The sequence below is a fragment of the Rhinatrema bivittatum genome, chromosome 8 (genome assembly GCF_901001135.1).
Source record: "Rhinatrema bivittatum chromosome 8, aRhiBiv1.1, whole genome shotgun sequence".
NCBI classification, from domain to species: Eukaryota; Metazoa; Chordata; class Amphibia; order Gymnophiona; family Rhinatrematidae; genus Rhinatrema; species Rhinatrema bivittatum.
In genome coordinates, this window is record NC_042622.1 from 188931399 (window position 1) to 188948201 (window position 16803).

At 42.9% G+C, this 16803-nt stretch overlaps 1 protein-coding gene across 1 annotated transcript in view; it reads left to right on the forward strand.

Annotated features, from left to right (window-relative positions):
• The window catches only part of LOC115096908 (dynein beta chain, flagellar outer arm-like), a 630228-nt gene that overhangs the window by 513636 nt on the left and 99789 nt on the right, over window positions 1-16803 (forward strand). Inside the window, 3 exon segments of the mRNA XM_029612190.1 lie at window positions 986-1166; window positions 4958-5049; window positions 6914-7010. Of these exon segments, the coding sequence (XP_029468050.1) occupies window positions 986-1166; window positions 4958-5049; window positions 6914-7010 (370 nt within the window).

The window sequence follows — 16803 nt, forward strand, 5'->3', positions numbered from 1 at the left end:
CAGAGCGGTGCATGGCACTATAGTACTGGTTCTGTGGATGAGTGTACTCTCTGAATTTGCGGTCCTTTAAACAACAACAAAAAAATATGTACTGACATTATGTAAGGCTTTTGGCTACAACTTTTATTTGAGAGATCTGTACTTTCTGCAGCTCAGCTCAGCACAAGAACATCATCTGTCTTCAGGGCTGGCACCTTCCCTTGCTGAATCAACAGCTGTAACACACGGATGAGCTCCAGAAAAAAAGTGAAAAATGTATCGACAGGTTCTGCTTCAAACGTAGCAGACACAAAGTGCAGTACTTGTAAAACGTCTTTAGCTGCCAACATTTTGTATTTCTACGTTTTTGTTTTTTTTTATTTTTTACTGTTTTAGCTTGCACTGCACGTTAGTCTGAATTCAGGGCCAGTCTTTTCCGGGCTATAGCTCTGCTGTATAACAGCTCTCCATTTCTGCAGACATGGATGGAAATTCTTGACTTAGATGGAACCATAAATTATTTTCCTTGATTTAAAACAAACTCTTCAAAAATTGCCTCCCCCACCCCCCTCCTTTGTCTGCACTTTTGTTTGAAACCTTCTGACAGGAGCAGAAAGGAGACTGAAATGCCATTCTGTTTAAATGTGTTGGTTTTTGTGATTTAAGGTCTTCCCACTAATAATGAAGGAAGCACTACACATCTCACCTTTCAGGTAGAATTAAATTTTACTGCCTCGAATAAAAATGAACATTTTGTTCTCTTGATGTTTGCTCTAGAGCAGTGTTGGTATAGCCTACCAAGTGGATTTTCAGGATTGCCACAATGAATATGCATGAGGTGGGTTTGCATACACTAGGTTCCCAGCGAGTTCAAATCTATGTCGTGCATCTTCATTACGGATGTACAGAAAACTCAACTGGTTAGGTGTGCGCTCAGGAGAGGGTTGAGAAACACTGCCTTAGATCATTTTTTTCTCTCTGACTGCTGTCTTGTCCTTTTATTTAGGAGAAAGGTATTCCTGTATCTATAGTGAGCATGAGGAAATACTGCAATGCTGAAATCAAGACAGCTCTGGACGATATGATGAACCAAGATGGCTGGCTGCTTATTGAGAACCTGCACTTGGCCTCCAGTGTGTGCCTTAAAAACCTCCAACAGACCTTGGTTTATGCAAAAAAGATGAGAGGTGGGCAGGCTTTCCAGTCGCATGGCGTGCTGAGATCTGGTTTTATTTGAATTTATGGGTTATATTTGTTAATGAAATGGTGGAGTGATTCTTTTTTTCCATCTGTGGTTTTTTTTTTTATTATGGTTTCTAGGATTTTTTTTTTGTCTTTGATATTTATCTTAGCTGAATTATACGGTTTGGTTATGAGTTTGCATGGTTGTTTTTGCTATTCTATTTTTAGGAACTCTTTTGCTCTTAAATTGATTTTTGTGCTTATCATTTATTTATTATTATTTATTTATTAGCTTTTATATATCGACATTCGTGGGTACATCATACCGGTTTACAATATAACTGAAGGAGGAAATTACAAAAAACCAGGGTGGGGGGAAGAGGGAGCAGATAGGAAGAGAGAAGGGGCGAGAGAAGAGAGGGAAAAACAGGAAGAAGAGAAAATGAACAGTACCTAATGGAAAACAACAAAGGAAACATACTAAGTAGCATTGCAAATTATATACTCAATTAGGGACAATGTGTAAACTTATCAACTGTGGATAACCTTATATAAATTATACACTCCAAACAGTATTATATACAATAATATACATTTTTAACTAGTACATACAGGAGACACTATATATGATATTACAAATTATACGTTCAGGAAGGCAACTATGTATAGACTAGCAGGATTGCTAGAGGGAAAAGTAAGGGTTAAAGGAAAGCAGAGGGGGTAAATAAAAAGGGGTATAAATGGTTGCTATAGGGAAAAAGAAGGGTTTGAGGACAGGGGAAGGCGGTATAGGGGAAATAAGGGTATATAAGGAGGTACAGCAGATGGGAGACAAAACAGAGGATAATTAAAAAGAATAAAGAAGGCTATGAGTACATTAATGACAAGGGCTCTTTCTCTGAAGGAGTAGAGGGAGCAGGGGGACTACGTGGGATCCAGACCAGGGTAGGCCATTTTAAAGAGCCATGTTTTAACCCCTGTTTTGAATTTCTGAATGCATGCTTCTAGTTGGAGCTCAAGCGGCATAGTGTTCCAGAGGGAGGGGCCTGCAATGGATAGGGCTCTTTCTTTGGTGGAAGTGTGGTGAGCACATTTAAGGGAAGGGGTGTGGAGGGTTCCTGAGAGTGCGGTTCTAGTAGGACGATTGGAGGAGCAGAATCGAAGAGCATCCTCCAGCCAGGAGTGATTGTGGTTGTGCAGGGAGTTGTGAATAATGGTGAGGGTTTTGTATCTGATGCGGGAGGAGATGGGAAGCCAATGGAGTTCCTTGAGAATAAGGGTAATGTGGTCTGCTTTACGTGTATTTGTAAGGATTCTTGCCATAGCATTCTGTAACATTTGCAGGGGGTCTAATAGTAGAGTAGGGAAGGCCTAGAAGTAAGGAGTTGCAGTAATCCATTTTTGATAGCATTGTCGCTTGCAGGACTGTGCGGAAGTCTTGCGAATGGAGTAGGCGTTTAAGTTTTTTGAGGATATGGAGCTTGAAGAATCCTCCCTTTATGATTGTGTTAATGTGGTTTTTGAAGTTTAGTTGGTGGTCTAGGGAGACACTGAGATCTCGCACGAAGTAGGGAAAAGCATTTGAGGGGAGCGTGAGGTCACAAGCAGATGGTGGCATGCGGTCAGGGTGATTTGAAATGATCAGGAGTTCAGTTTTGGAGGAATTTAAAGCAAGGTGGAGGTTAGAGAGTAGGGAGTTAATGGAGACGAGGCATGTTTCCCAAAACTTAAGAGATTTGGTGAGGGATTTTTGGATAGGGATGAGGATTTGGGCATCATCTGCATATAAGAAAAACTTAAGACCAAGGTCGGAGAGGAGGTGGCAGAGCGGAAACAGGTATATATTAAAGAGCCTGGAGAATAGTGAAGAGCCCTGTGGGATGCCTTGGGTAAGGGGGATGTGTGTTGATTCGGAATTTGCAATTTTTACAGCGTAGCCTCTGTTATTGAGGTAGGAAGAGAACCAGTGGATGGCTGTGCCTGAGATGCCAATTTCAGTTAGGTGGGTAAGGAGGATTTTGTGACTGGTATCGAATGCGGATGAAATGTCAAGAAGGGCAAGGATAAAGGATTGACCGTGGTCCATGCCCTTGAGGAGAGTGTCAGTCAGTGAAAGTAATAGGCTTTCCATGTTACGAGACTTACGGAAGCTGAATTGAGGGGTGGAGAATATTATAGTCTTCCAGATAGTCAGAGAGCTGTGAATTGACTATCTTTTCCATAATTTTAGATTTGAAGGGAAGGTTAGAGATAGGACGGTAGTTTGAAGGGTTAGTGGGGTCAAGGGTAAGTTTTTTGAGAAGAGGCTTGACAACAGCAAGTTTGAGGGGGTCTGGGACTTTGCCATGGGAGAGGGAGCAGTTGATAATGTCGGACAGGGGTTTCAACGATGAAAAAAGGAATGGAGAGGAGTGCTTTAGTGGGGATAGTGTCAGAGGTGTGTGTAGCAGGTTTGATTTTTTTTTTTTAATGGATTCGATTTCCTTGGCGGAGGTTAAATCGAGAAACCTGAATTTGAGGTTGGGATTTTTGGGGAGCGGATTGGCTGGAGAGGGGTTGGAAGGGAAGTGTAGAAGGAGGTTTGATATTTTATTTTTGAAATAGAGGGCGAGTTCTTTGCATTTGCTATTGTCTTGTTCATCTGTGGCGGGGGGTGGGGGGTAGATTTAGTGAGTTCTGCCACATATGAGAATAATACACTGCTATTCAATATCCCTCTCCGCTTGTGATGAGAAATAAAAAATATATAAATGTCTTCCCAAAATCCCGTGCTCTCATCAACCAAAAATATTCTAAATAAACTATCTTTTTAATTTTGATATCATTTAAAAAATATATATATATTGGAGAAAGAGGTAAGTATAGTGGAGAGCATGATTTTTTATAATAAAAGTGTTTGATAAAAATTGCTATATTTAAAAAATATTTTTCACACGACAAATAATATAACACAAAAAAAAGGGGGAAGGAGGCAAGTTAATGATTATATCATACGAACAGGCGCAAGGCCGTGGAGGCATGCACTAGAAATATGAAACTTACCTCTTTCTCCAATATATATATATTTTTTAAATGATATCAAAATTAAAACGATAGTTTATTTAGAATATTTTTGGTTGATGAGAGCACGGGATTTTGGGAAGACATATGAGAATAAAGCATTTGCGTTGCATTGGTAATTATGGATTTTTGCAGAGAAATAATCGCGCTTAGTTTGGAGGGTAGAGAGTCTGTAGGCGTGTAGTGTAGATTTGTAAATGGCTGCTTGCTTAGGGTTAGGGTTTTTGCGTCAGGTTCTTTCTTTACTTCTAAGGTCATTTTTTTAGATCATCATAATCTGATGTTTTTAACTGTTGTTTACCTTGTTTATTCTAAACTGTTTTGATCTTATATTTGGAAAGGCAGATTACAAAACTTTATAAAAAAAATAAAGTAATCTATATAGCAGTTTGTGCCGGACAATGCAGATGTGCTGATCTTTTCTGCTTTGTAAAATAGAATCTTTTAGTGGAGACTTTTATACCCTATGCAGTTCATGGTATGTTATAAAATTATTGCATAATTTACTAGATTAAAAATCAAGTGGAGTCTTTTCTTGTTGAATTATAATTTTTAGTTCATACTTTGGAAGAGTCTTCAGTTACTTAAATGTAGAGGACAGGCACACAAATAATCCCGCCTTCTTAATTCATATGCTCACAAATTCTGTGAGTGTTCCTGAGCTGTCCTCAGTTACAGGACTAGAGGAATAGAACTGTGCCCTGATGCATTGACTTTTCTCTTCTTTTTTGTGCAGAAGCCCAGAATAAAGACAGTCGTTTCTGCGTGTGGCTTACTTCTGAACTTGGATGCTCTCTTCCAGAACATTTCTTGGCAAACTTGAAGAAGGTCAGATTAAACCTTTTCTATTCATTCCTGGATACCGTGGTTCCATGAGTTGGTACTCTTAGCATCCTATAAACCAAAATGACAACCAGAATATAGTTCTTTGCTACTTTGTTACATTAAATATATAGAGACCAGTTTTCAAAAGCCATTTACCTGTATAACTGGGTATTTACAAAAATAAAAGGACTTTTTGAAAAGAACTCATCACCTATGAGGGAAACAAAGTGCTTGTGTTGTGCTTCAGTGCCTGTATTGTTACCTGCATTTTTGTGGAGGTAATTCTGGAGCATGGTTGGGGCCAGGGGAAGCAACAATGCACATAGTTTTGCATTTTCAAAACTATGTGCATTGTTTCAACCCAGAAAAAGTATCCGCAGGAAAAAGAGGTGCAGGTACCCGTGGATTTTGTAGCCCCCCAAGAAGGTAATTTTCAAAGTGAACTTACCAACAGACCAGATTCTGCACTATTCTGCACTATTAAACCAAACACCTTTTCCACGCATGTTTTGCTCAAAATATTCTCACCAATACAGTGCATTCGCCCCCCACCTACCATGCCCCCTTTGTTACTAGATGAGATAGGGTTGAGGCAGTCATTACTTAACTGCACATCTAGTTCTTTTAAGCTGTCATCTTGGGATCTGAACCTCAATACGCATACTTGTAACTCCAAAACCAGGACGATACCACTGAGCTAATGGAACGGCTCTTCTGAGAAAACAAGAACATTCCAATTAATTAATTGCAATCTGTTAGAGATATCTAGTTCCTTTGACTCACTTAATCTGGAACTAATATTACAATTAGACGGAGACACTGCGATACGGCAGTTAAAAGGTTGTCTTTCTCTTTTCTTGCAATTATACTTTTTGAAGCGCAGAAATTCAGGGTGAGCTCATATAAGATAGGAGCAAAAACCTATTCAGTAGGCTGGTGGTTTTTTTGTTTTATTGTATTTTCAGCCCAGCGGCATCATCCTCCTCTATTGGGGTACTAGATCAAGTAGAACTGACTTTTTTTTTGTGCCATGGCATCATGAGCCTTCATTTACAACTATCCGTGGTGTTTCCCTTACTTTTATAGCCTCGCCAGCCCAGCCATGCAGTGACGGTCGTTGGCCAGGAATCTGGGGCATGTGCATGTTCCTTTAGCCTGTAGGCATCACCATTGAGCAATGAGTGGGAGAGACTCCCTCCACCCCCTCCCCCCCCCCCCCCCCGCTTGCTACCAAGGGGCTGTGAATGCCTCCTCCGCAGCATTCCTAGCCCTGACCAGCTTGGGAATGGAATCAAAGACTGCTGCTGAGCCACAGGCCAACACCCATTAGTTTTTCTTAAATAAGTATCCAACAGAATCATACACCCTTCTTTGATGCAGCACCTGCTTGTTAGTGATGTGTGTATTGCTATCATGCCAAGAATAGTACAGTGTACACAGGGGCTGATATTCAAACTCTTCTAGCCAGAGCTGCCTGGCTGGATCCGGGGGGGGGTGTGTGTGTGAAAATTTCCATCTGCAAATCACGTCTAATTTCATTAAGCAATTATATTTAATCACTGAAAAAATAGGAATTTCTGAAGACATGGTTGGGTTGGAGGCCATATAAGAATTAATTAGGCAAAAATTACTAATGAGCTGATTTGCAAGATTCTTCAACTCATTAGCAGTTTTGCATAATTTTTGCATTAGCATGCAGAAAAATAACACAGAAGCAAGCAAATAACATGCATTAGAATTCACAAATGTGATTTCACATGTTATTTGCCGTTTTTTCACTTCCTACAGCATTTGTGAATGCAAACATACTTTAGTATATTGGCCTCTTAGTTTGGAGAAATAATTATTTAAATGCTATATCTTCTAGATATCATGGCACATCTTGGTATCAAAGCAAATTAACCAAAAATTACAACTCAGCCATCTGACATCTTATTGTTCCCCAGCAGGACTGATCCCTGTTGGTAAGTATAATCGTAGATGGTATCCTTGGTTGATTGTATATCCCCACTATATTACTTTGCGACTGTAGATTCTTTAACAATAGTTCTGTTGGTGTCAATTTTATTGGTGACACAATTAGCAAACAACATTTTCTGATATTTGCTTACCACGGACTTAAGCAAAACAATGTAACTAGTTCACCAGCTTTCAAAGGATTACTATAACATGGGACTTCTTGAGACAATTGCGCTCAAGTTTAGCTCTTCTGAGCTTTAAAAATAAAAAGGTACATATTCAGAGACATTCCGGCTAGCAAAGTTAGCCGGATAAACTTATCTGGCTAACTTTGGAGGTATATACAAGAGTGAAACAGCACTGTTCAATATAACTGGCTATATTAAAGGTTGCCGACTAACTATATCCGCCTTAGGACTTAGGACAGCTAAAGCTGGCTAAAACTTAACTGGCTAAGTCAGTCGGCTAACTCTGAATATTGGAGTTAGCCAGTTAACTAACAGGGTCAATTATCAGATCACGTTAGGGCCTTATCACTGTCATTAGGGCCCTGATGTCCACGATAACACCATTCTCCCAGGACAAGCAGGATGGTAGTCCTCACATGTGGGTGATGTCACTGGATGGAGCCCTATCACAGAAAACATTTCTGTCAAAGTTTCTAGAACTTTTGACTGGCACACTGAGCATGTACAGCATGCCATAATCCCTGTAGCCACAGGGGTCTCCCTTCAGTCTCTTTTTTTCCATGCTGCAGTTTGCCTTGCGGTTAGGAGCTCTGTGAGAATTTTCTCACAATTTTTTCCTCACGGAATACTTGAAGTTTACTTATCCAAAAACTTCCCTCACACGGGTCTCCCATCGCAACATCGATAAATTGTCGCTTGGTAAGTTTAACCGTCTTCGGTCAGTTCCTGCCTCCCCTTTTTTCGGTGTCTGCAGGCCATTGACCGTTTTTGGGCCTCCCCTTTTCTATCATGGCAGCATGTTTTAGAAAATGCCCGGAGTGTCCCCGTATGATGTCAATTACTGACCCACATGAGGTCTGTGTGCTATGCCTCGGCTCATCACACGACGTTTCTCACTGCCCAAGTTGTGCTCAGATGACCCCGAAGGGTAGGCAGGCTTGCCTCGACAAGATGGAGTCCCTTTTTAAAATCAGGTTAACTCTATCGACATCCACCCAGTCGTCACCGGCAGGAGCATCGAAGAAACTTGTCAAACCTCACCGGGAGCACCGGGGCAGCGGTGACCGTCCATCACCAACTCCATCCAAGGCATCCGCATTGCCTTCCTTGGTGCCGGAGAAACACCGGACCGAGCACTGAAGAAAGCACCGACACCGGCACCATCACCGCAACGGCCTCAATGGCTATTGAGCCGATTGCGAAGAGGACACGGGTAGAGGAGCCTCCAACCCCCTCTCCACCTGAGAAATCAAGGCAATTCCCACCGATATTGGTGCCAGGTACTGAGCCCCCACAAATTCCTGTGGAGGTGCCAGTAGCACCTAGCCTGCCTCCCCCTGTAGCTGCGATATCTAACTGACAAAGCAGGAGGGAATGCTATCTAAAAAAGCCGTTAGGGCAATAATGTAGATTAGACTCCACGTTTAGTCCAAGTGTAAGCTTTATTTAGATGGAGATAAAAGTTCAACAAATGCACATGCATTTGTTGAACTTTTGTCTCCATCCAAATAAAGCTTACACTTGGACTATACTTGGCGTGTAAGCTGCGATATCTAATCCAGCTTTCAGGGAAGAACTGGACGGTCTCATCTGCCAGGCAGTGCTCGATGCTTTCCGAGACTTACATCCATCGATGCCGGCCCCCGTACCGGCACCGACACCAGAGTCATTGATGATTACACCACTGCTAAGCCGTCTGGATAAGCTCATCGGTGCCAAAGCAACCCACAAAGTCTCTGAAAGCCCCGATACCCATTCCGGGGTCCTCAGAAGATGACGGCAAGGACTCCAGTCCTCTTTCAACACCTATTCCACCAATGCCGGATCTGATTCCTGGTCCATCGGGGCTCTCGGGACCGAGATGCCCACGTTTTCCCTCGATGCCTTCGGTGCCCTCCAAATCCACGTCAGTGCCCACATGTGAGGACTACCATCCTGCTTGTCCTGGGAGAAAGCAGAGTTGCTTACCGTATCTTCCATCGAGATCATTGAAGGATCCATCGGTGCCTACACGTCCTACAGTGCCAACCTTCTTCCCTCCTTCAGGATCTCGGCTAGAGACCTTTTCGGACACATGGGAAGATGATGACACCGACCCATCCACAGAGGACATCTTGTCAAAACCATCTCCTCCGGAAGAAAGGAGAAAATCTCCCCCAGAAGACCTCTCCTTTGCAAATTTTGTAAAGGAAATGTCAGAGATGGTCCCCTTTGACTTGATTTCAGAGGAAGATACACGCCATAAAACATTGGAAGTTCTCCAATTTGTTGATGCTCCAAAGGAAATCATGGCTATCCCTGTCCACGAGGTGCTCGTGGATCTTCAACATTGTCTCTGGGAGCATCCTTGTACTGGCCAACCAGTGAATAGGAGAACAGATGCCACTTATCTAGTTCAACATATTCCTGGATTCCAAAAGCCACAAATACCCCATCAGTCAGTGGTAGTTGAATCCGCACAGAAAAAGGCCAGAAGTCTGCGCCCTCACTCTTCAACACCTCCTGGCAAAGTCCAAACATTCTTGGATATTTTGGGTCACAAGATGTTTCAGGGCTCAATGTTTGTGTCACGCATATCTGCATACTAACTTTACATGACACAGTATCAAAGAAATCTCTGGAAGCAGGTTCAGGGAATAGCAGATTTTCTTCCCCAACAACAAGATAGTCTCAATGCCATACTACAGAAAGGCCTTGAGGCGGAGAAACATGAGGTTTGGGCTGCTTACGACTCGTTTGAAATGGCCTCTCACTTTTCAGCAACGGGAATCAGCACCAGGAGGTGGGCCTGGTTGAAAGCATCTGATTTGAGGCCTGAGGACCAAGATAAACTCACTGATTTGCCATGTACTGGTGACAACCTATTTGGTGACAAAATACAGGACGCAGTGACTCAACTAAAAGACCATAACGAGACCCTGTGCCAATTGTCCACGATTTCTACCGAGGGCCTTTCCTCTGCAAGAAAACAACGGGACCCTAGAAAACCTTTTTATCACCCGCGCAGATACTATCCACCTACATCTTGCGCGAGGCCAACCAAGCCGTCTCAGAGAAGACATCCTCAACAGCTTAAGCCATCCAGGCCTCAGCCACCACCGCAAACAGGCCAAGCCTCTGGATTTTGAAATCCATCCAGAGAACAGCAGTCATTCCACAAATCCAAAACCAGATTTGCCAGTAGGTGGTCGAATTCACCACTTCATCACCAACTGGCTCAGCATTACCACAGACCAATGGGTTATATCCATCATAACCCAGGGATACCATCTAAACTTCCTCATGGTACCCCCCTGATTCACCACCCAATCCACTGTGGGTGCACAAAGATTACACAATCCTTCTAGAGTCAGAATTGTCCAACCTTCTGAGCGCCAGGGCTGTGGAAGCCGTTCCCCAGGCACAGCAGGGCAGAGGATTCTACTCCTGCTATTTTCTAATTCCAAAGAAATCCGGTGGCCTCTGCCCCATCCTAGACCTCCGCAATCTCAACAAATTTCTACAAAAAGAAAAATTCAGGATGGTGTCCCTGGGCACTATGCTTCCCCTTCTGCAAAAAGGAGATTGGCTCTGTTCTCTGGATCTTCAAGACGCTTAAGCTCACATTCCAATATTCCCACCTCACCGCAAATACCTGCGTTTCCTAGTGGGACATCAACTTTATCAGTACTGAGTTCTGCCTTTTGGACTTGCCTCGGCACCCTGTGTATTTACAAAGTGCCTAGCAGTGGCTGCAGCCCATCTACGCAAGAACAGCATACACGTGTTTCCTTACCTAGACGACTGGCTAATCAAGAACCAATCCAAGCAAGGAGCTCTCAACACTCTCCAGCTTACTATCAATCTACTACACTCGTTTGGATTTCTCATCAACTACCAAAAATCCCACCTAACTCTATCTCACCTCCTTACTTTCATCAGAGCAGAGTTGGACACAACAGTCACAAAGGCCTTCCTGCCTAACGACCACACAGACACACTCTCCAAGCTAGCTTCGTCTCTGCGCACAAAAAGAATCAGCCTCAGCCCATCAATTCCTCATGTTGCTGGCCATATGGCTTCCACGGTCCACGTCACTACTATGGCCAGATTGGCCATGAGAATAACTCAATGGACTTTGAAATCTCAATGGCTCCAAGCCACTCAACCTCTTTCATCTCAGATTTATGTAACCCACCAGCTATGTCTCTCACTTCCCTGGTGGACAAACAAAGCCAACTTGCTGACAGGTCTATCCTTCCAGCAACCAGTTCCACAAGTGACACATCCACAGACGCATCCAACTTGGGCTGGGGTGCTCATGTGCACAATCTTCAAACTCAAGATACTTGGACACAGCTCGAAGCAACGTTTCAGATCAACTTCCTAGAGCTTTGAGCTATATATTATGCTCTATATGCATTCAAGGAGTGCCTTTCACACAAGACTGTTCTCATACAAATCAACAATACAGTTGCAATGTGGTACTTAAACAAGCAGGGCGGCACAGGCTCTTACCTTCTCTGCCAAGAAGCAGCGCAGATCTGGGCCTGGGCCCTTGCAGACTCCATGCATCTCTGGGCCATTTATCTGGCAGGCATACACAACATTGTAGCAGATCACCTCAGTCGACAGTTCCATCCCCACGAGTGGTCTCTGGATCCTACGGTAACGGGGAGAATCTTCTAGCGTTGGGGGTCAACCAACAATCAACCTCTTTGCATTCGAACTGAAACACAAAGTGGACAACTTGTGCTCCCTGCACAGGCAACCAAACAAGTTAGCCAGGGATGCCTTCACTCACCCCTGGAACACAGGCCTCCTATATGCGTATCCCCCAATATCGCTGATAACCAAAACTCTCGTGAAACTACAATAGGACAAGGGATCCATGATACTCATAGCCCTGTATTGGCCTCGACAAGTATGGTTTCCCATGCTTCTCGACCTCTCCATCCGAGAACAAATTAACCTGGGCACAGCGCCTAATCTCATAACTCAGAACCGCGGCATGTTACGCCACCCGAACCTTCAGACCCTGTCCCTCACAGCCTGGATGTTGAAAACCTGATCCTACAACCGCTCAACCTTTCAACTGATGCCTCTCAAGTGCTTGTAGCTTCACGAAAGCCTTCCACACGAAAATCATATTGTTCTAAGTGGAATAGATTTACCATATATATGGTGCACGCAAAAAGGCATCGACCCTTTTTCCTGTCCCACTCCATCTCTTTTAGACTATCTCTGGCACCTTTCAGACTTCTTTGGTGAGGGTACACCTGAGTGCCATCTCAGCGTACCACAAAGGAGTTGGGGATGCCCCAGTAACAGCACAATCCCTTGTGAGTAGGTTTATGAGGGGCCTGCTACAGCTTAAGCCCCCTCTACGATCACCAGTTACAGAATGGGGCCTTAACGTAGTTCTTACAAAGCTCATGCGTCCCCCGTTTGAGCCTTTGTACTCTTGCAATGTTAAGTTTCTTACATGGAAAGTTCTCTTCCTAGTAGCAATTACATTTGCTTGAAGGGTTAGTGAGTTACAAGCACTTGTCACATACTCACCATATACAAGGTTCCTCCATGACCGAGTGGTCCTGTGTACTCACCCTAAATTCCTTCCTAAGGTGGTTATTGACTTTCACCTCAATCGGTCTATAGTCTTGCCCACCTTTTTCCCAAGGCCTCACTCTCACCAGGGCAAGAGAGTTTTACATATCTTGGACTGTAAACATGCACTTGCATTTTACCTAGACCACACTGCAGTCCATAGGAAATCCACCCAACTCTTTGTTTCTTTCGATAAAAACAAACCAGGAGTTGCAGTTGGCAAACAAACTCTCTCCAACTAGCTAGCAGACTGTATCGAATTCTGCTATGAAAAAGCAGGCCTTCCTATCCAGGGACAAGTGAAGGCGCACTCAGTAAGAGCCATGGCAACGTCAGTAGCACACTATTGTTCAGTACCGATTTCTGAGATCTGTAAGGCTGCAACATGGAGCTCTCTTCACACATTTGCAGCACATTATTGCCTGGACAAGGAAGGATGTCAAGACTCTGCCTTTGGCCAATCAGTCTTGAAGAATTTATTTCTAGTGTAATCCTAACTCCTTCCAAATCCAATCTGCTGTGATTTCAGGCTGCCTCACTTTTCCCAACAGTACACCAGTTGTTGTGCCTGTTGCACAAGTTGTATGCTGTTGGTCCAAATAAATGAGTCAGCCTGTAGCTTGCTAATCACCCACATGTGAGGACTACCATCCTGCTTGTCCTGGGAGAAAGCAGAGTTGCTTACCTGTAACAGGTGTTTTCCCAGGACAGCAGGATGTAGTCTTTACGAAACCCACCCGCCACCCCACGGAGTTGGGTCCGATTATGTTTTATTATTTTATTTTTCGCTCGCACCTTTTTCTTCAAATGAGACTGAAGGGAGGCCCCTCTGGCTACAGGGATTATGGCATGCTGGGCATGCTCAGTGTGCCAGTCAAAAGTTCTAGAAACTTTGACAGAAAAGTTTTCCGTGATAGGGCTCCATCCAGTGACATCACCCACATGTGAGGACTACATCCTGCTGTCCTGGGAGAACACCTGTTACAGGTAAGCAACTTTGCTTAATGCAAGGGCTTGATAGACCCTTGGTCTGACCCACCATGGCAATTTCTTATGTTCTTATGTTCATTGTGGGACGTGTGTGTAAATTTTCAAAATGTAGTCAAAGGGGAGGAGTTTGGGTGGAGCTTATGAAAATGTAGGGTGTTTAACGTTGCATTCGATAGCATAAAGCATGTTATCGCATATGTTAACGCCGGAAATAACTACACCTTTTTTCCTGGCGTTATGCTGTGTGATATGTCCGAACCAGGATTTGCATATTTATTGCAAATTCCGTTTAGGACAGGAGAGGGGAGAGGGAGAAGGGATCGTGGAGTGGAGTAGAGAGAGAGAGAGAGAGAGAGAGTCTCTGGGTTGCACACATATTAGTCAACTATTTATACCATTGTAGGAGGGTCAACTAGTAATTCAAGGTGACATTTTTGTTCGTGGTTTAGGGTTTGGGTTGCAGTTTTACATGCACAGCCAGAGGAACAAACAGCATAGTACACACCAGTGATTTGGCGTGAGGAAAGGGATACAAAGATGAGATAAGGCCCTAACACGATTTGATAAATGACCCAGTTAGCCAGCTAAATGCCGAATATGGCCCAAATATTTATTTAGCTGGCTAACTTCTGAGTTAAAATAAATTTTAAAAAAGGGACAAACTGTCCAATCACTGTAATTTATCTTACAAACAAGAATAACTTTTACTTAAGTGATATAATCAAAATTCACTTCTTAAATACCACTGTTAGTGGTCATATTTTTTAATATTTAAAAAAAAATGTTTTCACCACATAAAAAAAATATTTTGGGGGTTGGTTGAAAGTTTCATATATTTCTGTAGCTGTACCTGCACCTCTATCTGGATTTTAATCATTAACTTCCAACCACCTCCATTAAAGTGATTTTATCCTGTGTCTTTAACCAAGTGAAAAAGTCCCCCAAAAAATCTTTAAATGTATATCAAACTTTCTCACTTTCCCTTTTTTACTATCAATTCTGTATACTCTGAATACCGGTGGGAAACCTGCTATTCAAACTGACTCAAAAGCCTTCAGTAAATTGCCATTAAGCACAATGCAGTTTTTTCTTTTTTCATATAAAAAATGCTGATTTTTACTTTCCTTCTGTTGAAGATCGGTCACTCTGTATGTCCCGACATGTACATGTTTCAAACTGATAGACCTTCTTCAGGGGATGTAAACACTAGTAGACAAACTCCAGAAGACAAAGTATATCACCAATATTTTGATGCATTTGCTGCATAGTTCTGCCGGTTTCCTGTCCCGAGACATTTCAGTTTTGGGACAGGAAACCGGCAGAACATTTAAACCGGCATACATTTAAAGATTTTAGAACACAAAATTATTTTTGGGACTTTTTCACTTGGTTAAAGACACAGGATAAAATCACTTTAATGGAGGTGGTTGGAAGTTAATGATTAAAATCCAGATAGAGGTGCAGGGACACCTACAAAAATATATGAAACTTTCAACCAACCCCCAAAAATTTTTTTTAATGTGGTTAAATTTTTTTTTTAAATATAGAAAATTATGACCACTGACAGTGGTATTTAAGAACTGAATTTTGATTATATCACTTAAATAAAAGTTATTCTTGTTTGTAAGATAAATTACAGTGATTGGTAATTTTGTCCCTTTTTTATTTATTATAAATATAGATCACTGTTTTGTGGTAGAGTAACTTCTGAGTTAGCCAGCTAAATGCTTTTGAATATGGTTCTCAAAGTTCCCTGGCTATATTTTATTGAACAGCTAAATTGAATACCCAGATTGCTCAATCTTATTTTTCTACTGATTTTATTTTGAAATTTTATAAAATTGAATTATTTAAGTGTTCCAAAAATAATAAGCAGTGGAATAATCTAGTAGTTTTCCTTGGTTCCATTTTCATCCGCCTCAGCAAATCACATTTGGAAACACTTCATCGTGATCCTATTTTATGTCATTTCATGTTAAAAAACAAAAAAAAATTCTTATTGTGAAAAGATTTTTGGCAACAATTTTAACTGAACACATTGTAAAACAAATGAATTAGTTTCATATTGGATGAATACAATGCTGTATTGTTGCATTCTAAAACACTCAGCAAAATGTCATAACATTGGATGGAGACCATCTAGACCAAGGCTTCTAGTAATCTGCATCTCTAAAGACTTCCAAATGCAAGATGGCAGAAGTAGCTCACATTCAGAAAATCTTTTCTTAATATCTTTAATACATGGTGTTTTATTCATACACATTTTTAAAGTCAAAAGTAATGAGTTCAATAGTCAAAGCCATATAACTGGATAACTCACAAGTTATCCATCTAAATAGAAAATGTGAACATTCCCCTTGGTTTCCAGCTAAACGTTGGCTGGATAAGGCATTATCTGGATAAGATTTATGGGGTAGATTTTAAAAATTTGCGCGATCGCGTACTTTTGTTTGCGCACCAGGCGCGAACAAAAGTACGCTGGATTTTATAAGATACAAGCGTAGCCGTGCATATCTTATAAAATCCGGGGTCGGCACGCGCAAGGGGGTGCACATTTGTGCAACCTGCACGCGCCGAGCCCAGCGCGCGCTGCCTGTTCCCTCTGAGGCTGAGCGGCCTCGGAGGGAACTTTCCTTTGCCCTCCCCCCACCTTCCCCTCCCTTCCCCTACCTAACCCACCCCCCCGGCCCTATCTAAACCTCCCCCTACATTTGTCGGCAAAGTTACGCCTGCTGAAAGCAGGCGTAACTTTGCGCGCGCCGGCCGGCAGCCCTGCTCCGTGTTACGGTCCCGGGGGCTGGTCTGGAGGCCACGGCCATGCCCCCGGAACACCCCCGGGCCAAAACCACGCCCGCGTTGCCGCCCCCGAAACGCCGCGTCACGCGCGACACGCCCCCAAAATACTGCGTCACTCCGGCCACGCCCCCGACACGCCCCTTTTACAAAGCCCCGGGACTTACGCGCGTCCCGGGGCTCTGCGCGCGCCGGCGGCCTATGCAAAATAGGCGCGCGAGGGCCCTGCATGCATAAATCC